The sequence below is a fragment of the Nuphar pumila genome, chromosome 11 (genome assembly GCF_984573655.1).
Source record: "Nuphar pumila chromosome 11, dmNupPumi1.hap1.1, whole genome shotgun sequence".
NCBI classification, from domain to species: Eukaryota; Viridiplantae; Streptophyta; class Magnoliopsida; order Nymphaeales; family Nymphaeaceae; genus Nuphar; species Nuphar pumila.
In genome coordinates this window covers 108645515-108669149 of record NC_143259.1, presented here as the reverse complement: position 1 = coordinate 108669149, position 23635 = coordinate 108645515, and the positions used below count along the sequence as shown (strand labels likewise).

At 38.3% G+C, this 23635-nt stretch overlaps 1 protein-coding gene across 2 annotated transcripts in view; it reads left to right on the top strand.

Annotated features, from left to right (window-relative positions):
• The first annotated feature begins 3720 nt into the window (after positions 1–3720).
• LOC149822760 (uncharacterized) overlaps positions 3721–23635 on the top strand; it is a 29972-nt gene continuing 10057 nt past the window's right edge. Inside the window, exons 1-7 of one of the 2 annotated variants that reach the window (XM_089981247.1) lie at positions 3721–3834; positions 8089–8163; positions 11410–11498; positions 18849–18953; positions 19065–19214; positions 22076–22149; positions 22310–22428. In XM_089981247.1, the coding sequence (XP_089837373.1) occupies positions 18947–18953; positions 19065–19214; positions 22076–22149; positions 22310–22428 (350 nt within the window). In that variant the 5' untranslated portion in view covers positions 3721–3834; positions 8089–8163; positions 11410–11498; positions 18849–18946. The remainder of the gene's footprint in view (positions 3835–8088; positions 8164–11409; positions 11499–18848; positions 18954–19064; positions 19215–22075; positions 22150–22309; positions 22429–23635) is intronic. The other variant, XM_089981248.1, reaches the window with a different exon arrangement.

The following is a 23635-nucleotide window of genomic DNA, read 5'->3' as shown; positions in this document are numbered from 1 at the left end:
CGTCGAAATATTCACGACATAAGCATACTGTCGCCGCGTTGTCGCTAATCCGTCGCTAACATGGTTAGCGACGGATTAGCGACGGATTCGCGACGGAATGTGGTCGTCGCTAATCTACTGCTTTGTTGTAGTGTAACTCATAAGGAGTCTTTTGAACAACCTTCGTAGGAATCTTATTCAAAATATTCACTATTGTCCTAAAAGCTTCACCCCACAAGGTCAAGAAAATGTTTGAGTGATTCAACATCGCTCGAACCATTTCTTTAAGCGTACGCTTCTTCTTTCAGTTACACCATTCTAGTAATCACTAACAAACATGGTGTACTATGGTACAATACCTTCTTCTTTTAGAAACCGCACTAATGACCCTTCTTTTTTTTCTAATCTCTGTAAAACAATCATAATATTTGCCCCCTCAATCAGACCTGACCACCTTAATAACTTCATCGGTTTGTTTATCTACTTCTTTCTCGAAGTCTTTAAAAACCTGAAAGACTTCTGATTTTTTAAATAATAAGTAGAGATACATATACCCTGAGTAATCATCTATAAAGGTGACAAAATACTTTTCACCCGTATAACATAGTGAAAAAGGGCCGCAAACATCAGTATGCACTATTTTCAACTTTCCATTGCAGCATTTGACAGATTTCTTATACATGTTAGACTGTTTAGCCTTTATGCGGTCAACACATTGTTCTATATCCCTTAAATCAAGGGATCTAATAATTCATTCTTTCACAAGTCGTTGGACACTCTCTTTTGAGATGTGGCATAACCTTCGATGCCAAAGCAAATATGATTGATCTTTCTTTAAACCACGTTTATTGCTAATCATTGTGTTCTCAATAGATTGAGATTTCTGAATTCAGAAGTTTGGTTTTTAACAAATACAAACCATCACACATGTATGCATAACCTACATTAATAATTTTTTTAATAATAAGAAGCTTAGAGTTTTCAAATTTAAAAATAAAACTAAACTTATTAAGTTTCAAAATTAAAATTAGGTTTCGACTATAGGATAGAATATAGAATGTATCAACCAAATCCAAAATGAATATCGATTCCAACACAACTCTGTAGGTCCCAACGTTCTTAACATGCAAACATATCTTATTTATTGGGAAGATGCTTCTTTCATGCTCTATTGGTTCTCTTTTGTTCAGAAATGCCTACAAAGAGTTGACAATGTGCACCATGGCACCAGAATCAATCCACCAACTATGCGATAGAATATTAATTAAATTGCATTCATGTGAAACAAATGACTTATTACCTTGATTTTTGAGTTATTTCTTAAGCTTCAAGCAGTCCACCTTCTTATGTCCCTTCTTCTTGCAGAAGAAATACTTTATAAAAGATCCTCCTACCTGTGATTTGGCTTTCGCCTGAGAGTTTGAACTCTCTCTAGAGGTTTTCTTCTTATTCTTCCTTTTGAAATAACTTTTCGTTGGCCCTAACATTTGTTTTTCCTTATGAGAGGTCATATGTACACTTGGTACCCTCTCACCCTTCAGTCTTTCTTCCTCTTCAACACACTTGGTCAAGAGGTCATTAAAAGACCACTCATCATTATGTGTGTTGTAGTAGATTTTGAAGGATCTATATTCAGTAGGCAATGAGGTCAAAATCAAATAGACCAAAAAAGAATCATAAATGGCGAACTTCATGTCATTCAACTGAAATGCAATGTTCCTCATTTTCAAAATGTGTTGTCAGATGTGACTATCACAAGTATATTTCATAGACACCAGTTTCGACATTAGTGTACTGGCTCTTGTTTTATTATAATTGACAAATTGAGTCGCAATGGCTTCTAGAAATTTCTTCACAGTTCTGCAATGAGGAATAGCATCTTGAATATTCTTAGTCACTCCAGATTACAAAAGCAATAGGCTAAGTCTATTCAAGCGCTCTCACTTGTCAGAGATATACCTCTATTTGGTTGTACTCTGCTCTATATGAGCGGGAGGTTCATCAGTCCTAAGGGCCAAATCTAAGTCGATGTAATCGAGACTGAACCACACTATTTCTTTCCAATCTGAGAAATTTGATCTGTCTAACAAGAAAATATTACTAAAACCGTCAATAAGAAAAGAACCTGATATAACAAGAAAGGAAAGAAAAGACCTTATTATTGCTCTCACATGACTCATGATAAAAAGATAAAAACTGAGACCCTTTTATTATTCACTTTTTTTGAGACAAGCATAACTGAGCAATTATCGTTCTACTTTAGTGGAAACGACAATACTAATAGTTGCTCTATCTCCTCAATTCACAAAGAATTGACTTTAATTGGTGAAACTAACAAATCATGTAACCAAAGGTAATTCAACATTGTATCTTTGGGTACGAACATACTTCGTCGGCTGAAATACACATCTACTAGTACACCTTGTGTGAATTTGGAACACAACAATCTACCTTTGACTAGAATCGTTGTTTCATAAAGTCACACACAATTATAATATTGAATCTTAATATGGTCCAAAGAATCCTTAATCAACGTAACCCAGATAACTTTGGTGATTGCATAAGTCAGTCAATCAAGATCTTTTACCAAAATCATATTTGTATTATAGAGCATGCCCATGCACACATGTTAATGCATGTATATTCATGACAAAATATGCATTATATCGTCAAAATATAAGTTCATGCTTCAACTTATATGCAAGAACTAATTTTAATGATAATATATTAAAAAATATCATGAATTTAGTCATAATCATACTTAAAAACATTATGCATTACTTAAATAACATAAAACACATGTATTAAACACGCATAAATCATGCTTCTTTAACAATAAACACTTATAAGGCATGAAAAATAAAAAAAACACACTCATATGGGTAAAACTTAGGGTCCTCAAGCTAGAACTAGTCTAAAAATACCTTGAACCGGTCTAAAATTACCCCAAACCGGTCATCTAAGGGTTTGAACCCGTTTTAAACTTAATGAACCAGTCCAAAACATAAATAGGGTCTCTATAACCGAATGATAAAATCCCTATTTTTTTATGGATTTATAAAAATAAGGTCTCTACATCACGAAACCAGTGAAAAATCATATGAATCGGTCAAAAATGGCTCCAAACCGGTCTCAGAAAGAACCGTATCGATCACAAAACTGATTCAAGTGTAAATAGTAAACAAACTTCGTTTCGGATCAGATTTGATCCAATATGGATTCAGATCCAGTAAAAACAAATTATTGGTTAGATACCTCTGGTCCGGATCCAATCTGGATCCCGACCCATAATGACTGGGTCACGGATTGGATCTAATGATCCAAAACCCAATTCAGTCCAGAATAGGACCCGGGTCAGGTTCAGGTACCCGGTTCGAACCCGAATCCGGTTAGGTCTGGATCTCGACCCGGTCTTAATCGGATCAGTTCAGACCCAGTGCAAACCCGAATCAGGTTGAATTCAGATCAAGACCCGAAACCCGAACGGCTCCGATTCTGATCCAAGCTTGGGTCTGACTCGATCCAATCGGTCTCTTAATGGATCCGGTACATGGATCGGGCCCGGTCAAAAAGGTGAGGCAGACCCGATTTACCCAAAACGGGTCTGGATCGTGCCCGCCACCAGGTCGGTACACCAGATCCGACCCGGTACCCTGCCATGAAAAAGGGGTCCGATGGCTTTCGCTTTCTGAGAAACCGAAGGCTTTCGTTTTTTTTTCTCATAAACCGAACGTCGCCCCACGGCAACCCACGTCGCCGTACGGCGACCGTCAGCGGCGGCCGGCCGGTGAAGGCCACCCCGTTACCCGGCGAAGCGCCACGGCTGAAAACCCCGGCAACGCACCCCGACGACAGGTAAGGCTCTGTTTTTTGTTTTTTTGGGTATAGATCTGCCGCCGGGGATGGCTGTCGCCACCGGCGACTAAACGACAAGGCCGCCGGCGACGAGGATCCAGTCCCGGCCTCGCCAGCGACGGCGTTCGACTCTCCTCCTCGGCGACGCCCCCGGCGAAGCTACCCAGCTGGGGGACAAAGAAAAAAAGGGGAACGATGCCCCGGATGCCGGACGGCCCCCGGCACCGGTGAATCCGCTGGCGAAGGCCGCCCCATGGCGATTGCGTACCGCCGACGTGTCCTCACCACCGGCGCCGGCATCGAGAAGGGCTCCACCACTAGCCCGGCCACTGTACCCGACTTGCGTTCGGGTTTTTTTGTTTTTTTTTTTATATTCAGATATGTCGCCGATGGCAACACCTGCCGTCGGGGCTGGCTGTCGCCACCGGCGACCAACCGATAAGGCCGCCGGCGACCAACCGATAAGGCCGCCGGCGACAGGGATCCGGTCCCTGCTTCGCCAGCGACCGTGATCGGCCGAAAAACAAAAGAACCCTTTCGGTTTTTTCAGTTTCACTCAGAAACCGAAAGGCTCTCTGGATGCCAGGCAGCCACCGGTGGCGGTGGTCCCGCTGGCGAAAGCTACGGCGAAGGCCGAAGGCGACAGCCTTAACCGTCTCCCCCTTCCTTCCGGGTGAAAGCCTTTTCTGCGAAGGGGGAGGCCGGATCACCCTCTGCTTTTTCAGAAAATAATCCGTAGCAGGGGTGTAGCGGTACCCTTACTGCCGGTGAACCGCGTCCTGACGCTGGTCACTGGAAGCAAAACGGGCGTACTCATATGCAGGCCCGAGCCAGTCATCAGCACGCCGACATTGGCCTAGACTGAATGCTCCCAACGCACCGACACGCTCAGCGGAATACACGGTAGTGGGCCCATAACCCAATGTTTGGGTATGCACAAAATCAAAAGAGGAATGCAAAAATACACATGGACCAGTAGACGCCATGGTCGATGGAACGTGCGGGTGTTCGGCTTTCTCCTCAACCTATCGACGCCCACACTGAGCCTAGGCCTTCAAGTCGATGGTGAGTAGGACCCTGAACCCAAATGACAATTACTAGGACACGGGCAACAGGCTACTGGTTTCTGGCTGTTCTCTTTATGCAACCAAGCCTCCTATTTATAATGGAGAATAAGGGGGTGGTTATGTTGTGCATGCCAAGTTGCAGAAGATTTTTTTTTAGAAATGCAGAACTTCATGGGGTCTTTTGGAATAGCATGATGCCCTGGAAGCCTTACTAGCGCAAACCACATGAGCTATGCATGAATAACTATTAGGCCTCTTTTAGAAGCTCTATGCATTGCCTTCTCCAGACCATTCACATGAGCTTTTCCTGTGAACACGAATACTGTCTAAAGAAGATGTCTTCCAATCTTGAACGTAAGCAACATGACCAGACATTCTGGCTAGTCGTTCATTTGGCTTTGCGTTATCATAGTTCTGCTCAACACCTTCTAGAATTTTAGCCTTGCCAATGGGCTTATTTACAAGATCACAGGTATTCTCATTTCCAGCAATGATGGTTGTATCATTCGTGAGTGCCGGTTCTTAAGACCCCATTGTCGGCCTCATCAAGGAATAACTTTACCACGTCTCTGTTTTCAGCTGCTCTAGTTAGGATAACACTACCATTAAGGTGTTGGCTTTTCTGTTTCCAACATTCCAGTGCTTCCCAAGTAGCTATTTCTGCTGCGCTTCTTGGCCCGTGGACACTCATTCTAGTTGACTGGGCCTCCGGTTCAATTTCTTCTACAATCGTATGTCTTGTCTCATGGTTGTTTCCAGCATTGACTACTACAACCTCTGTTAGTGCACATTCCTCAGGAACTTCAAACATTTCTTTTGATAAACCAAGCGCTTCAAATGTCGGTCTCGGTATACTAACCAGAATATTATGGTCTTGACTCTTGACAACGCCCCAAGTGATTTGAATAGGAATTGCTTCAGCTTCAACCATCTTCACGACTACAACAATCAGGTCTTGCACTAGAACTGGAGTAATGGTTCCATCACAAACTATGTCATTGGTCATTGCAGTAGTGTGCTTCATATGCTTCAGTTCCACATCTATACATGACTTTTCTGCATGCCTGACTCGTTGCCAACCCCCAGCCCTATATGCTTTTAGGGCACATTTAATCGTGGAGAGAATACTATCAGCTGTTTCCACAATGCATGGAGCCCACATTCTCACACCAATGCGAGACAAGTGGGATGCCTGGAACGTGGCAGCTCATGCATTCTAACAGTTTTTGGTGTCCAGGGGAGTTCCACCCTCCTCTCTGGAACAAGGGTGTTCAAACGCCCTTAGACACCCTTGAAAATCAATGCTTCCTTTCGGAGTCTTATACTGCCAACGAAGGAGCGGGCTAAGTTAAAGAAGAAACCAGCTTACGCACCAAGGTACGGAGCCACATCGGCCATCGACAACATGTATGGACAAAAAAACAAAACAAAAAAACTAAAATGGTGTCACGAACAGCCATGAACAAGGACACCACTGGATAGGACAGGACTGGAAGTGGACAGATAACCAAGCTGGCTACCTACTTGTCCAGGGCTGTCCGTGAATCAAACACCTCATTAGTTCCCATCTTAACAAAATGTAAAAAAAGATTTTTTGTTGGATCATAACCTTATTTACGCCTCTTCCCCCTGCAAGCCCAATTTCTCTCTCTCTCTCTCTCTCTCTCTCTCAAAAGACTGAAGCTCTCTGTAGTGACCAACGATGCACACGAGGCACGCCCCTTGGTTCTCTCTCTCTCTTGGAACTCTGCAGAAATGTGTTCGGCGGCATCTCCGCGCACGCCCCTGGGGGCTGGGTCTTCTTCTTCTTCATCCTTTATTTATTTATTTTTTTAAATGCCATGAATCACGAATGAATGCTCGATAAGGTTTTGATTTTAGGAGTTTTGTTTTTTAATTAGCATAATGTGTGATGTTTGTTAGGGTTTAGGTTTTTTCTTTAGTTTTTTCCTAGATAGCACGAATTTTTATTTAGGGTTTTTTTGTGTTTTTTCTTTCAATTAGCATTAGAAATCACTCCATGAATAACAAATAATTAAATAAAACATTTTAATCGGTCGCTCTTGATTTTGGTTAGAATGCTTGGGGTTTTCCTTCTTTTTTTCAATTAGCATAAATCTATGATTTTTTTAGAATTTAGCGTATTGATTTGGATTTTTCCCGATGACACAAGTGTTTAATTAGGGGTTTGGTCTGTGCTCTTTTTCTTCTCAATTATCGTTAAGCGAGATTCCATTGATGAATGCTTGATTTGGTTATCAAATCCTTAAATCTTTGTTTTTTGTTAGGATATAAAATTTTAATTTTGGCTTTTCAAATGATATGTATATTTAATTAGGCATTTATGTATTTTTTTAATCAACAATAAACATGATTCCACAAATGCATGCTTGATTTTTGTTAAAATTTTAAGGTTTTGTTTTTTTTCGATTAGCATATCTATGAATGATGTTTGTTGCGGTTAGGATTTAGGGTTTAGGGTTTTGATTTGGTTTTTTTAAATGGCATAAATGTTGAGTTATGTTTTAGGGGTTTTCTGCGTTTTTCTTTCCTAGTTACCATTAAGCATGAATCCATGAATAATGAATGCTTGATTTTGGTTATAATATTAGGTTTTTTATTAATTAACATAAATGCATAATTTATGATGTTTGTAGGAATTAGGGTTTCAAGTTGGTTTTTAAAAATGACATGAATGTTTAATTACTGTTTCAGGGTTTTTATGTGCTTTTATTTTTCAATTAGCATTAACCATGAATTCATGAATAATGAATGCTTGATTTTCTTTTTTGGTTCATCTCGCCGACCCCAATTGTTTTGGGATGAAGGCGTAGTTGTTGTTGTTGTTGTTGTTTTTTCTTTAATCAATTAGCATAAATGAGAGATCTATGATTTCTGTTAGGATTTAGGTTTCTGATTTACACAGTTTCAAATAACATGAATGTCTAATTAGGGTTTTAGGAGTTTTTTGTTATTTTATTTTTTCTTTTCAATGAGCAATAATCATGATTCTATGTTTGATTTCTATTAGGATTTTAGGGTTTTCTTTGTGTTTTTCAATTATTAATAATCATGATTCTATGTTTGATTACTGTTATGATTTTTTTTTGTGTGATTTGTTTTGGACTTTCATATAGCTATACTTTTATGAAGGTAGCTTCACTATTCAAATATTTTTGCAATGTAGACATTGGATTGATATTTCATACTTGGGACTTCATTTATGAAAAGGTTCTATCGAGGCTCATCGTTAACATTATCGGTATGTTTACAAACTTCATTATTTTCCCTTCACATATCTTCAATATTTTTTTTTGAAAACATATTGTTAGTATATTCATAGTAATTATTTTTTTTCTGTTTGCTATGAAATTTGTCCCCACCTTAGTTTAGATTCCTGTCTCTGCAACACTTAGATATTGATTTTATTGATGACTTTCTTCAAGTATAGCGGTATAGTATATTCAAATTTAGCCCTCTTCAATTTTTTCTTTTAACATATTTATTGTGAGGAAACCTAGTTTAGATGGTGGGGTACAAAAGATTTATATGCTGCCATATTGCCCACCTCCAAGTGATTAAAAGTTAAAATCCCTCGGATGCTCCAAGCTTACTAGAAGCCTGCTGGCTTCTGCTCTATGTAGTCAAAAGCACTGGGTGATGCTTAGTTGGTGGGCCCCAAAAAAACTAATCGAAGATTAGGCGGGACCAGTCAGTGCCCCAATTGCAAAACAAAAATTCTATAAAACCTAAAAATGAATTGCTAAACTTATTAATATGTATGCAACATAAAATCAATCAACAATAAGTAATAGACAAAAAATATAGCCAAACACTGTAAAAGAATCATATATATAACATGGAACACATCAACTAAGTACACACTTTCATAATCATGATATATTAACAAAAATATTCAGAATATATTTATGTACTGCCACAAAATTCACAATATGTATATATAGACCACTATCACTGATATATTGAAAATATCACAATATTATCGGTTCCTCCTCCTCGGTTTCCCTCCCTCTCGAGCTCCCTCAGTCACCGGAACCTCGACGAGCCCCACCGCTCGTTTCTCCCTCTCTCTCTCACGATGTTTTTTCGACAACCGACGCCCCTCCCGCGGGCAACTTCTCAGGTAAGCCCCCCTTCCTTCGAGTCTTCTTCTCTCTTCTCCTTCTCCCTCGACCCTCCTGTTCTCAGGTTTGGTGGACCAGAGCCACCATCGTGGTGGCTCTGGGTCTGCCGGCCCTCCTCGTTTTTTTCCCCTCTCTTTGACCCATTCGGGTGGCGACGACAGGAGGCAAACTTGGGAGCAATTTTTTTTTTGTTCAAAAAATGGACACCACCCAGGGTCCCGTTGACCACACCTGCACGCGCACCCGCGTTGCGTCGCGTCGACGCGGGTGCAGCACCCAGTTTGCCGAGTCACTGTGACTTAGTTTCTTTTGTATTTGAAAAACTTTAAAACGTGTTTTTTTATATTTTTGGAAGAAAAATAATGCAAAACTTATTATTTTCTTAGCTTTTTTGTTGTTTATATTTTTTCAAATTTTTTAAACTCCCAAGATATTCCCGAGGTTTATCAACTTTTGAAAATCTCTCCAAGAAATTGCCTTTAAAGATTTAGGTGACTATGATATAGACATGCTTTCAGTGGAATATAATATTTATAATCTAAAGAATATATATATATATATATATTCAGTGTTTCTCTTAGTCTCAAACTCTATCGACGGAGAAGAAGTGGAGAGAGAGGGATGAGAATACCTTTTTCTTCTTCTTCGACAAGACAAAGGGCAAGACACAAGGAGAGAGAGAGAGAGAGAGAGAGAGAGAGAGAGAGAGAGAGAGAGAGAGAGAGAGAGAGAGTTTTAAAAATCCCTTCTTTTGTATCCTTTTCTTTAACAAAAAAAATGAAATTGCTAGGCTGTCCTTGTGGGAAGCAGATCAGGTCATGCTGAACATGAGCGTTTTTGCTCATGCCGACATCGTGGCCATCCAATTTGCATTTTAAAAATCTAAAAAGTCAACAAAACCACGTGGCATTCATCCAAAATGCAAACTGACGGCCACGATGTCGGCATGAGCAAAAACGCTCATGTTCAGCATGACCTGATCTGCTTCCGTCCTTGTGGCTAGGCAGGGTGAGTCAGTGGAAAAGAGACCTTCACAGGTAGATACAGTAGATTAGGTGATGGACTTGTACCTAGGGTGACTATGCAGCTTCTAGTCACTGTTTCTGAGTACATAGCTGTTGTTTCGTCCATAAGGCAAGGGACACACCTTGCCTCTCAAATTATTGACACCCTTCAACTTGAAGGCCTTAAGCCAACCCACTTAGCCAACTGTGCATAGCTCTTGTATGTCCCTTTCTTCATTGGTTGCAACCTTTAAGGAGCCATGTTTTGGTGCAGAAAATATTTTCCTTTTAACTGCTTACAATGGCCTCTTTTTGAAATAAGATTCTACACATTGCACCTATTTGTCCTGTGATGAGTTTTCTGCAGCAACTGTCTCTCTTCCATAATGGATTGTATTATTGTCATTTGTGTCACTTTAACTCAAACTTCATGCAGGGATGCAAACGGTTCAGATTTGGGTTTGATGTAGCCAATACCAAATCCAACGGATCTAATATTGGCTATTCAAACTCGGTTTCAGATTCAGATGGGAAAAAACTAATATCGAATCTGGAAAAATACATGTAACTAGATTTAGTCATATGACTCATATCATTAAAATGAACTGAATCCAATTACTAATCAGATTCAGTTTTCTTGACCGGATCTGACTAATTGGATTCCAAATCAGGTTGGATAGCGGATAAATCCGATCTGTTGACATCTCTAAATAGGGCTGGGAAATGAGATGACCACTCGTGGCTCGGCTCATCTTTGTTTCGTAAATAGCTCGTTCAAACTCGTGAAATAGGCTCGACAAGCTCAAGCATAAAGAACCAATTTTCGACTCAACTCTGCTTGTATAGGCTCCTTAACTAGTAATAAATGTATTTTTCATATATGTTATATCATAGAGTGAAGATGGTTGACGTGTTTGGCTTTCAAGTAATAAGCTTAGAGTTCAAATCCTGTTGCTTACAAGTTTGAAACAATTATTTATTTTGTAAACACTCCAGTTTGAGCTTGTCTTAGTAGATTTAGGATTCTATTATTTTCAAGTTTGAAAATATACATTTTTTTGTAAATGAGCTAGCTCGTGCTTGACTCCTTTCGCTCAGGTTTTTCATGAGCTCAAGCTCTCTTGTGCTCGACACAAGAAACAAGATGAGCTTGAATACCCTCTCTTCAGTTTGTTCGGCTTCTTTACCAGCATTATCCCTAAATAATCATGGGTTAATGGACATAGGTAACAATAAGTCTACCTGTGCTTGGCAGTTTTCAGGAAAGCTGCACATAAGGAATTTTAGAAAAGTAAGATCTGTTGCTAGAATAAGGAGAAAAAGTAGGTTCCTAAATGAAACTTCCTTTTTCTCTTAAAGGGACTTCTACCGAAGCATGGGCTCTATGGCTCACTCTTGCACGACTATCATGGGGTTTGTTGTGTTCGCTGCTGCCATTTCCCACCAACGTAAGCTCTCTCTCTCTCTCTCTCACACACACATGCTGTTGAAATAGACTAAATCCTCTTTTCTACTTCTTCTCTTAGATTTCCTTCGTTGCTGGATATAGATTCCCCAAATTTCAAGGGTTTGTCTAACATCTGAATCTTCATCGAGGCAAATTGGTTCCTTTCCATTTTTATTCTCTCTTTTTATCATTTGAAGGGTGCATTGTGGTTCGATTTGCTTTGACAATGTTGAATTAGGGCTTTTACAAAAATCTTGTGTACTAGGGTGTGGTGTTGGAGAGGAAGAGATAAACAAGTTCAATCATTTGACGTCTAGTTTGGTGTTATTGTGTCTGCACAGTCTGTACCACACAATAAAAGTTTAAAACCATTTATGTTCAGTCCTTATCGAAATTCCCACTATGTTTCTTGATTATTTTGTGATTTTGTTAGGTTTTTATTGCTATAGTGTCCTGATTAATCTATATGATTTTCTAATAATTCATCTTCCTGCAATTTATACAAATTCTGCACAATGTATTCCGACCAGACTCGATTGTCTTTGTCTATTATAAACAATGGTATATAATCACTGAACTCTTGATCAGATGATCATTAGGTAAAGAGTGCTAGAAAAAAGTCGGAAATGTGGGAAAATACATTCATTGTGCTAGAAAACTAAAAAAGGACGATAGTATTGATTCTGTCACCTATGCCTTTGACTTGTCAATGGATTTTTATGACATCGATTATTTAATTTAGTTTTCATGAAACATGTTTGTCCATGCATGCTAAAGATTTAGTAATTATTGAAAAGTAGTATTTTGTATATCACATGTTACCGAATGTACCATGTACCAGGTCTGGATATTATAACAGACCCGGACCCATATTGTATGCTAAAACTTTAAATAAGGTTCTAGGTCACGATTTCATTATGGAAATCGTGACAGCCGCAACCCCTATTCTCCTCTTCTTTTCTCTTTCTCACAAAACAGGTTCTAGTGAAGAATCTCACATGGTATCAGAGCCGAGATCCACCTAGGGTTTGAAGGGGCTTCCAAAAGGTGCGACCGGAGGTTTGAGGTTTCGTTTTCTCTCCTTTCATTTTTTTTCTGGAGGATTCACATCTCACGTGAATCCCTAAAATCATCACGTCTCATGTGAATCTCTTAAGCTATCCTATTTCTTACTCTTGTATTGAAAAATCACGTTTCACATGAATTCCTTGTTTCACGTGAATCCCTAAAGTCGACCCATCTTCTTCCTCGTCTGGGATATTCAAATATGGTCGTGTTTTTGCACCAGATCTGAAGCACTTCATCTCTGCGCATTCTCCTTTTCACTTGGACCGGAACATTCAGATCTGAGTGTGAAGTTGCATCAGATCTGAAATATTAAGTTTTTGTTTTACTGTCCAAACTTGATATTTGACAGCAAATTTCAATCTGAGTTTATTTCTATCGAGCGTCTCCACTTTATAGTATATTTCTTCTCGTTGTCACAACTGATATTCACATAGCAGTTGTCTGTCCACATCATACCCATTTGCGTTTTGTCTGAAAACACAATTAGTTTCAAATTTTGTTCAACTTGTGAGAACTTCTTATTGCGTCAGTCACAAACCTTATAAATAAAAAAAGGAAGGGAAAATTTTAGGTTTGGTTCCTCTTTGAATCTGACAGTCTCTGATCGCCAGTTTCTTGAAGGTTGCTCAACTTCAAAAAAAAAAAAAAGATCGACCTGGGCACTTCCTGAATACCCTTGTTAATTTTTTTGCACTTCGTGAATACCCTTGTTAATTTTTTTTCTTCTTCATGGATTCTCATTCTTCTCAATCGAGTCTTCCTTCGAGTTTCCTCAATAAACTTGTTTCTGAAAAGTTAACCACCTCAAACTTCTTGATTTGGAAGAGACAAATCATTCCTTTTATAAGGAGCCATGGTCTCTTAGGTCATCTGGATGAAACTACTCCAGTCCCGCTAGAATTTGTTACGAGAGAAGAGAAAGATGATAAATGGGCAACTTCAATTGTGTATGTCAAAAATGTAGAATATCTCAATTGGGAAAGGAAAGACCAATCAGTAGTTGCATACATTACCTCTATCTTGTCTCAAGAGGTTCTTGTTGCAATTCCTGACAATTGTACAACCCTGCAACTTTGGGAGAGATTGGTTCAGACATATTCACAAGTTTCGTAGGCGCGGATGGTTTTTCTCAAGAGGGAATTTCAGCTGCTGAGAAAAGACTCCATGACCATCATGGAATATCTAAATAAGATGAAGACTATCACAGACCAACTTGCAGTTATAGGGTGTGCAGTGAGTGACAGTGATATGGTGCGACAAATTATGAGTGGATTGGGATCCGATTATAATATGATCGTCACTTCACTATTGTGCTTGCCTGTTCTTCCTACTTTTGATGAGTTGCGGGCTAAGTTAATTTAGTATGAAATGACTCTGAAAGGATTTTCTGAAGAAACCCACGCTCATGCAAATTCTCAAGAAGTTTTTGCCATAGGGGTGACTTATGGTCGAGGACGGGGGCAAGGAGGACAAGGGCGAAATGGACACAAAGGACGTGGATTGCTTCCCACTCCAAATATGTCGACCCATGCTCAGGGACAGAGATTTATCCCCACTTGCTTTCTTTGTAACAAAAGGGGGCATATCAAGGCAAATTGTTGGCACAATTCTGAAAATAAAGGAAAGACTCCACAGATAGAACAAAAAAGAAAGTCCAGCAATATCAGAGATAATGGAGAGATTAGAGATCTGTTGATATCCACCTTGTTAGAATTGAATTTAAAGCAGAATGATCAAGAAACTTGGTTCGTTGACTCAGGGGCAGCAACTCACGTGACTGGTGATGCAAGTAAACTTTTTTAAACCTATTCCTTATTTTGGTAAAAGTAAGATTGTCACTGGAGATGGATCCTACCATCCTGTTTCTCACGTTGGAAAATTTGTCATTCTCATGTCCCATTCTACTCTTGAACTTTCTGATGTCCTTCATGCTCCCAATATCAAGAAAAATATTGTCTTTGTTTCTAAACTTATTGATGATAATCATGCTTCAGTTGAATTCACTCCCTTCTCTGTGCAGGTTAAGGACCTTCGCACGAGGGAAACATTCGCTAAAGGAAAGAGACAAGGCAATATGTATGTCTTTCAAAAAGCTCCATGTCATCCCGTCCGCTCTACTCATTTGGATTTGAAGCCTTCATTAGAGTCGTGTTCTTTCTCTTCAACAAATGTTTTTAGTATTTCTGAATGTAATAAGCCTTTTCTATGGCACAGTCGGTTAGGACATTGTGGGAGTCATTTTATTGAGAAACTTGTTTCTAATAATCTCATTCCAAAAAAAAGTCTTAATGTGGATGAGAAAAGTCAAATGTGTTCCAATTGTCTTTTATGCAAAAGTCATGTATTGCCTTTTCACTCTCTTAATAAGAGAGCTTCAAAACTTTTTGAGATAATATGTTATGATGTATGGGGACCTGCCCCAATTGCCTCTGGATCTGGAAGCAGATACTACTTAATTTTTGTTGATAGCTACTCTCGATACACCTGGATATATTTCATAAAAAATAAGTCGGAAGCTTTTCTTTTGTTTCAAAACTTTATTTCCTTAGTAAAAAATCAATTCTCTGAGTCCATACAATTTTTCCAATGTGATGGAGGAGGGAAGTTCTCATCTAGTGACTTTATTTCTTTTCTTCAAAATAATGGAATAGGAAGAAGGGTATCCTGTCCACACACCTCAACAAAATGGGATTGCTGAGCGAAAACATAGGCATATCGTTGAAAGTGCAATGAGTATGCTCCATGACAGTAATCTTCCCATCAATCTGTGAACAAAAGCTTTTCATTCTGTCGTACATGTGATAAATAGATTACCTATGGTTGTTTTGAAAAATAAGTCTCCTTATTACTGTCTTTTTGGAGTTCATCCTAGTTATCATGATTTACTTGCCTTCAGATGTGTTTGCTATGTACACATTGATCGGTCCCTGAGAAACAAGTTTCAGGACAAGGCTCAGAAGTGTAGATTTGTGGGATATACAGACGACTACAAAGGATATAGGTGTTATGATCCCGCTAACAGACGTATCAGAATCTCAAGACATGTTGTCTTCGATAAAAAAAAATTTGATCACAAAGTTGGCACAACGGATATTCCTTCTACCACAACTGAAGTTTATTATCCTTGGTTGAAATCAGAACTTTTTGCTAGTCCCAATGAAGTCTGTTCTTCAGACTGCGTGCAGTCGAAAGAAGAAAGGTTTGAGACTATTGGTGCATCGAGATCACAGAATGGAGAAGAAGTACCATCATCGGTACCGGGCAGATACAAGGGCATTTTCTATATTAGACAAAGAACGACCGCGTCAGGTCTTTTATATCACGCCCCAGCAGCTGCACCTACTTCCTCTCATATTCTTGAGGTCAAAAGATCCAATCGCATGCGACAGACATCCTATTGATCGGTGGATTAGCTATAATAACTTCTCCTTGGATTTTCAGCTCTTTTTAACTACCCTCAATAAGGAAGATGAATCTATTATGTACTATCAGGCAACCACTTCTACCAAATGGGTAGAAGCCATGAATGATGAAATGCAAGCCTTGTATGAATGTGGAACCTGGGAAATTGTTCCCAGGCCACCTGACAAAAATGTTGTCGGATGCAAATGGGTTTACAAAATAAAGTATAAACTAGATGAGACCATTGAACAATACAAAGCAAGACTGGTGGCAAAAGGGTTCACCCAAGAAGCAGGGCAAGACTATGATGAGACCTTTAGCCCGTGGTGAGAATGGGAACGATTTGAATTATTCTTTCCTTGGCTGTTGAACACGGATGAAAGCTGAGTCAACTTGATATAAAAAATGCATTCTTGCATAGGGATTTAAAGGAGGAAGTTTACATGGAACAACCACCTGGATATCATGAGCAAGATTGTAAAACACATGTATGCAGGGCTAAAAAGAGCTATCTATGGCCTAAAACAAGCATCTCATTCTTGGTTTGACAGCTTCTCACTTGAGATTCAAAAGCATGGCTTTTCACGCTCTCTACTAGATCACTCATTATTCATTTTTAAAAGGCAGAATGTGATCACCCTATTACTAGTCTATGTGGATGATATTGTCGTCACAGGAAACTATGGAGATCACATCAAAGAAGTGAAAAACCTATTAGGTCAGAGGTTCAAAATGAAAGATCTTGGTGTCGGGCTAATGGCTTGACTCTCACTCAGCACAAGTATAGGATCGACGTTCTCGGCAAGGCAGGTATGAAAGACTGCAAACCTCTAGGAACTCCAAGTGTGCTCTATCAAAAATTAAGCACTCATGATGGAGACCTGTGCGAGGATCTCACCGGGTATCGTAGTCTAATAGGGATGTTACATTATCTCACATTCACTCGACCTGATATTGTTTATTCAGTCAATCAAGTGTCTCAGTTTATGCATGCACCACGTACTGGACATATGGATGCGGTTAAGAGGATACTCAGATATCTAAAAAGAACAATTGGGGATGGGTTGTTATATTCTCCAAAATCGTCTGGCAAGGATATGCGTGAGCTTACTGTACATTGTGATGCAGACTGGGCAAGGGATCCAAATGAACGAAGGTATACATCAGGATATTGTGTCTTCATTGGAAAAAACTTAGTCTCTTGGAGTAGTAGAAAACAAAAGGCACTTAGTCGCTAGATGAAGCACTGAGGCCGAGTATAGATCCATGGCTGCCGCTACTACCGAAGTCACATGGGTCAGGCATTTACTGATTGAAGTGGGAGAAACGATCTCTCGGTCTACCTTGTTGTGTGACAATCAAAGTGCTCTCAACATGTCATTCAATCCAGTACATCACAGTCGTGCCAAGCATATTGAGATCGACCAACATTTTGTAAGACAAAAAGTTGAAAAAAAAGAGATCGAGCCTGAATTTGTTAATACTGAAAGATAAGTAAGAGACATATTTACAAAGGGATTAACAAAAGATCGTTTTTGGATGCTTAAAGGCAAGTTGTTCATGGTTCAAAACCATGATCAACTTGAGGGGAGGTGAAAAAATAGTATTTTGTATATCACATGTTACCGAATATACCATGTGCCGGGTCTGGATATTATAACAAACCCAGACCCATATTGTATGTTAAAACTTTAAATACAGGTTCTAGGTCACGATTTCATTATGGATTCGTGAGAGCCGCAGCCCCTATCGTCCTCTTCTTTTCTCTTTCTCACAAAACAGGTTCTAGTGAAGAATCTCACAATTATAACTTGATATAAGATTATACGCTTTTAACCTTTATAGATGTACAACATGCACATTAGCTGATAAAATCAAATTCTTGTACTCCTGATTGTTTACGAAGGCAATGCGAACTTGAGTGAATCATTATCAGTTTACTGTATATTTATAACTGGTTTTACAATTAGAGCTTTGGGTTGTTCACTTAGAATTTTGATTGGGACTTGAAATGGCTTATTGTGTGTTAGTATACGTCACTGACTTGAAATATTTGGTTGTTTTGAGTATTTTAAACTTAAAGTTAATTGGTTTTGAAAAATATTCATAATCTCTAGCACAACTTGAACAAATGGGTACTTATGAAGTTTGCACCATAGTTGATTGTGGTTGTTGACATGATGCTGGTTAAACCAAGATTTATGCTTATTCACGTGCTAAGATCTACTCAACATATCCATGATATCCTTTTTTCCTATAAGCATCGTGAAAACATTTTGATTGTTTTAACTCAGTATTATTTTTTTTCAGAACAACCCCATGAACACAAGTATGAAGTATATATAAATCCTGATCTAATTTTTTATCTGAATCTATTTGTTTCATAGCATAATGTAATTATTTTATATTTTAAATACATCAGTTACTAAACAAATGATATCATATTATTGACTGGTTTATTTATCAATGGTTTTTAATAATGCATTATTAAGATAGGGTCTCCTATGATAGTATAAAGTACAAACCCTATTTTTTTTGCATTTTTTATCATCTAAGGCTGACTTTCATAGGAGAGGAAGAAAGAAAGTGTGCTTTAAACAGTGGTGATAAGCTTATTCCTCTGTAGTCATTGAGTTTGAACTCTTGAGCCTCAGCAAGCTTTTGTCTAATTGATTGGATGGTATGATGTTATTAATTGAATTATTAATTGGATGTTATTTGCTCTACTAAATCCAAGTAAATGGGCTTGGATTTTGTTTATTAGGTTGCATGGTAACAGTGTGTCAGTACTCATAGTTCATTGGTAGAAAAAAGAGCTGATATGCTGTATACGCAGAGATTTTGGTTGCCAAGCTAAATTTCTCTCTCTGATGGTTTTCAGGCTTTAACTATATTTGGAGGTGTGTTATAACAATTATTTTCTTCAGAAGGCACTTTCTCTGATCCATTCCTTCAGAAAGGAGAGTCTAATCTGAAACCATGGATGGTATGATGCATTTGATTTCAATGATTTACAATTCATCATATTATGGAAGACTTCAACTTTTTTCCTTCTCTTTACTGTGTTTTTTTATGTGGTGGCATTTTCGTGTATCAGTGGACAAAGAGCCAGTAATGGAGGAGACCATCTTGGTGGGTGATGATCTTATGTTGGGGCCACCATCTCCTATCATTCCCCCAGAGATAGCACCACACGTACTCGAAGGTGTTGAGTTGTGCAATGGCATCCTTAGAAACCTTTTCCTCTGTAAGTTGTGCCATATAAAGGAAGAGATTGATACAAAACAGTGCTGCTTGCTAGTGCCTCAAACCCTTCCATTTTCCATTGTTTTTTTAAAGATTCTAGATTTACATTTGGAAGGACCTACAATGTCAAAAGCCCATGTAGATTGGAGAAGCTTATGATATTAATTGTTATGTTTAAGATGTTTCAGGGGTGTTTGTATGCTTCTTCTATCCATGAAACTGGGATTAGTGTAGATACTGCATTGTGGAGCATGAGGAGCTCAAATGCAATAACCAAACTTATCTCAGCTTTTATGGATAATGGGTGCACTGATACATGCAGAGAATTTGTTGATGCATGAGTTTTGATCTTTTAATGTCTGAGTTGTCTTTAGTTGTTGAAGTTCACCCAGTGATAATGATCTTTCAAAGGTTCTTTCACTGTTATTCATGCATAGCATATTTTTGACAATCACATAAGTTCTGAACCAGGAAAAAAGGTGCTATGTGGGGGTTGTTAAATTTGGATAGCTAGACTTTGGTGACCTGTGAAATTTTACATGTTTAGTCTTTGAGTCATTCATCTACTCTAAATATGTAGAAACCTTCGAAAATTTGATTTCTTAGCAGTTCTATGGAGGCTCCTTTGAATTGAGTTTAATCCTGTCCACATCATCGTGCAGTGCAACATTTGGGATGCTGTTAAAGTGTTCCTTTGGTTCTAAATTTGGATGACTATTGATTCTCACAGATGCATTGTCAAGGCTTGGGCATTTAGAGTCTGTTTCATTCCTATGAAAGGGCAAGGCCTTTCATGGGAAGGGGCACAAGTTTCTAAAAAAATCCTGCCAGCTCATCCTTCTCATGATAAAGCTTTCATAGGTGGCAAGGTATGAAAGGTTTTACACATAAAAATGGTAGGTGGTGGAAAAAACTGGGGCCCACTTGTGCCAGCATGGCACTACCCACCATAATGATTTGATGTTTGTTTCATTCATGGTGGGAAAGAAAAAAAAAAGGATTGCCAGCTCATTACTTTCCCATGAAAGTTGCATGAAACAAACAATCCCTTAGAGAGCCAACCACCTAAAAAGGAAGAGAGCTGTAAACATAAGGTTTGAACCTATGTCACAGGGACTCGGCCAACTGGTTGCCGCACCCGTGTCGATGCAAAACAGGTGCGCGTGCGGGTGCGGCACCCGGTGCGGTCAACCTGACCCTGGGTGCGGTCAACGCACCCAAGGTCATTTATGTCCAACTTTTGGACTTTATACAACAACAACAACAACTACGCCTTCATCCCAAAACAATTGGGGTCGGCGATATGAACCAACAAAGAAAATCATTCTGGGTCTTCCACATGAATCCTTCTCCTCCATTCATTTCTATCCAATGCCATGTCCTCGGTGAGGTTCAAAGCATTCATATCCTTTCCTATCACCTCCATCCATGTCTTCCTAGGCCTACCCCGACCTCTTTTAACTAATATATTTTCCCATTTCTCCATCCTTCTAACTGGAGCATCATTAGGCCTTCGTCGAATATGTCCAAACCACCGTAAACGATTCTCTCTCATCTTATTTTCAATGGGTGCAACGCCTACCTTCTTACGTATCTCCTCGTTCCGAATCTTATCTTTTATTGTATTTCCACACATCCATCTCAGCATACGCAACTTTTGGACTTTATATATATATATATATATATATATATATATATATATATATATATATATATATATATATATATATATATATATATATATATATATATATATATATATATATATATATATATATATATATATATATATATATATATATATTGCCGCACCCCCGCACCCAAGTTTTTTGAAAGTGCCGCACCCCCACCCCCACCCCCACCCCCACCCCCACCCCCGCACCTATGTGACATAGGTTTGAACTATTTGAATGTTAAAATTTGAAAGGTGGAGGGAGACATGAATCCTCAGACACTCTATAGCATGTTCAGTCAGTTAGATTATCATAATAAGCTGGAAGAGTGCAACCTATGATTCATCAAATTAAGTCAGCACAAAGTTGGGCTTGCTTGACAACAAAACTCCTTTTGCATTATGTGGATTATGTAAATTTTTAGTTCTCTAAGTTGTGTTTGTTTACTAGAATGATTTGGTTTACTCGGATTCAGAAATTGTATCCTTCATTCACAATGTTTTTTAGGTGAAGCTAAAGATAAGAAATGTAGGTCTTCTTTTAAATTCTTTAATTTTTAACTTGACTACATGACACAAGGAAAAGCTATCACACATTAATATGATCTACGTATTTGTTCATGGTTTTCCACATTCTTAGTTTTATTATGAGTCGTTATAAGCTAATGGTGCACTTTAAGAGCACCTTAGCCCAAAAGGGTTGGTGTTAACTTTGTGAACTATGCACCATATGAATACACCTATCCATGTATGACCAAATTTTTAGTATCCAGCATAGTTCTTGTTTATCATATTCAGCGTGTATTCAAGATGTCACCTATTTAGGTTTCCTAAATGTAAAGCATGCCAATAGTATCTTAACAAGAACTGGAAAAAATAGTAAAGCATAGAGACAGCTTGTCCAATGATGATCTATTTCCTGGTAACAACAATATTTTCATATTGGAAGAAGAGTTAGTAAATTTAATAGTGTTCAACCGTAACTTTGCACATGCAGTAAAAATATGAATTGTGATTTTGTTGAATGCATGGAATGACTGAACCATCAAGTTTTCTGGTTACTTATTGAATGATATCATTATCATATTGTTTTCCGGTGTCTGCACTATGTTCTTTAAGTGCACCATAATCATCCATTCTTAGCATTGATGTGCATTTCGTCAGAAATTTAATTATGAAATATGTTCTAGGTTTGCAAATCAATGACATTGAACCATTTTGTCAAGATGAGATTGCTTTGTATCGACAGTGTTCTGAAAAGCGGGTGAGAATCCGGATCTTTCCTGTAATATTTTATGATGCCACTTGCTGGTTTGTTTCTTTGGAATCATACAATATTTGTTGTGCCATTAACAAATGATCAGTTGAATCAATATGTTTACCGTCATTGTTTCTAATACCGACTTTATGCAACTAATCTGCAGGACAAGGAATTGAGGCAAAGGCTTCAACAGAGTGAACATAAATTAGGTTTGTCCATGCCTTTGGATGAGGCAAAGGATAGAGCTGCTCAACTCCAATTAGAAATTACTACATTGGAGAGGTATTGAAATGCATAGTTATTATTTTTTTACTAATATGGTTTCATTAAGGTTAGCGTGTAGGCATTTTAACTTGCACTATGATAATAGTCAGCTAGAATCTCCTTTCTATAACATAGGAATCAGTTTTTTCATTTAATCTTCAGTATTATGATCATAGACAGAATATGTAGTATTAACGTACAAGTCATTAAAGTGAAAAATTGAAGTTTTTGCCTCTGTAAGTAATTCTATCTTTCAAGACAAGCTGGGGTTAAGCCCCTATAGGGTTCAAATCCGAGAGCCTTTGGTTATGATAAGAAGGTGCTTTTTAATGACATGCCAAGTTATTTTACTGGACCACAAAAATGTCATAAATATCATTTCATAGGCAAAAGACTGATAGATAATACAATCAGTTTCAGGGAGCTGAATGGTTAATGCTATACATTATATAACTGATTTATCTAGTGGATCTGTATCGTCTTTCAGGACAGCTTGCCTCACATCTTACAGATTTAGGGGGCTGTGTGCCTTTCTCACGGGCTCGGGTGATTTCTCATCACCCATTTTTTTGATAGAATTTTTTACTCTCTTCTTCTTGGTCATGTACTTCATAAGGTTTTATTTATAAAATTGAATTGCCTTTCGTCTCAAAAAAAAAGTTCTTTGTATGACATGGGGAAAGAACAAAAGTAAAGAATGCAGGATATTTGACCTATTCAAGAAAATCCCTAAGCTTTTAATTGTTACTTTTAACCTCCTGGATTTTCTAATTTTATCCTGAACTCAATTGGTTGGCCATGGTTAGGTCAAATAGAGTGATAAAAAAGTCCTCAAAGTTATTTATTAAAAAAAAAGAACTTAAGCTTTCTCTAATGAAGAGCTAAACGACAATTTTATATCTTAGTCAGCTACTTGAATTGCATTAGGAAAACTCAAGCAGTTGGATATAACTACCGAAAACCTGGCAGTAAAAAACAAATTTTATATCTTTGTCTGGTAATTGAATTGCATTAGAAAAGCACAGGAAGTTGGATATAATAACTGAAAACTTGTTCTTTTGTATATAGGTGATAAACTGTCCTTTTTGTAAATTACTCTAAAGTTAGAGTTATGAACTTTGTTTTTTTTTCTTTCCTCCCTTGCACTATCATGACTATGCTTGCACTATTATCCAATTCCTGTAAATAAATGTGCTAGTTATGTTTCCATTAAGCACGGAATAGG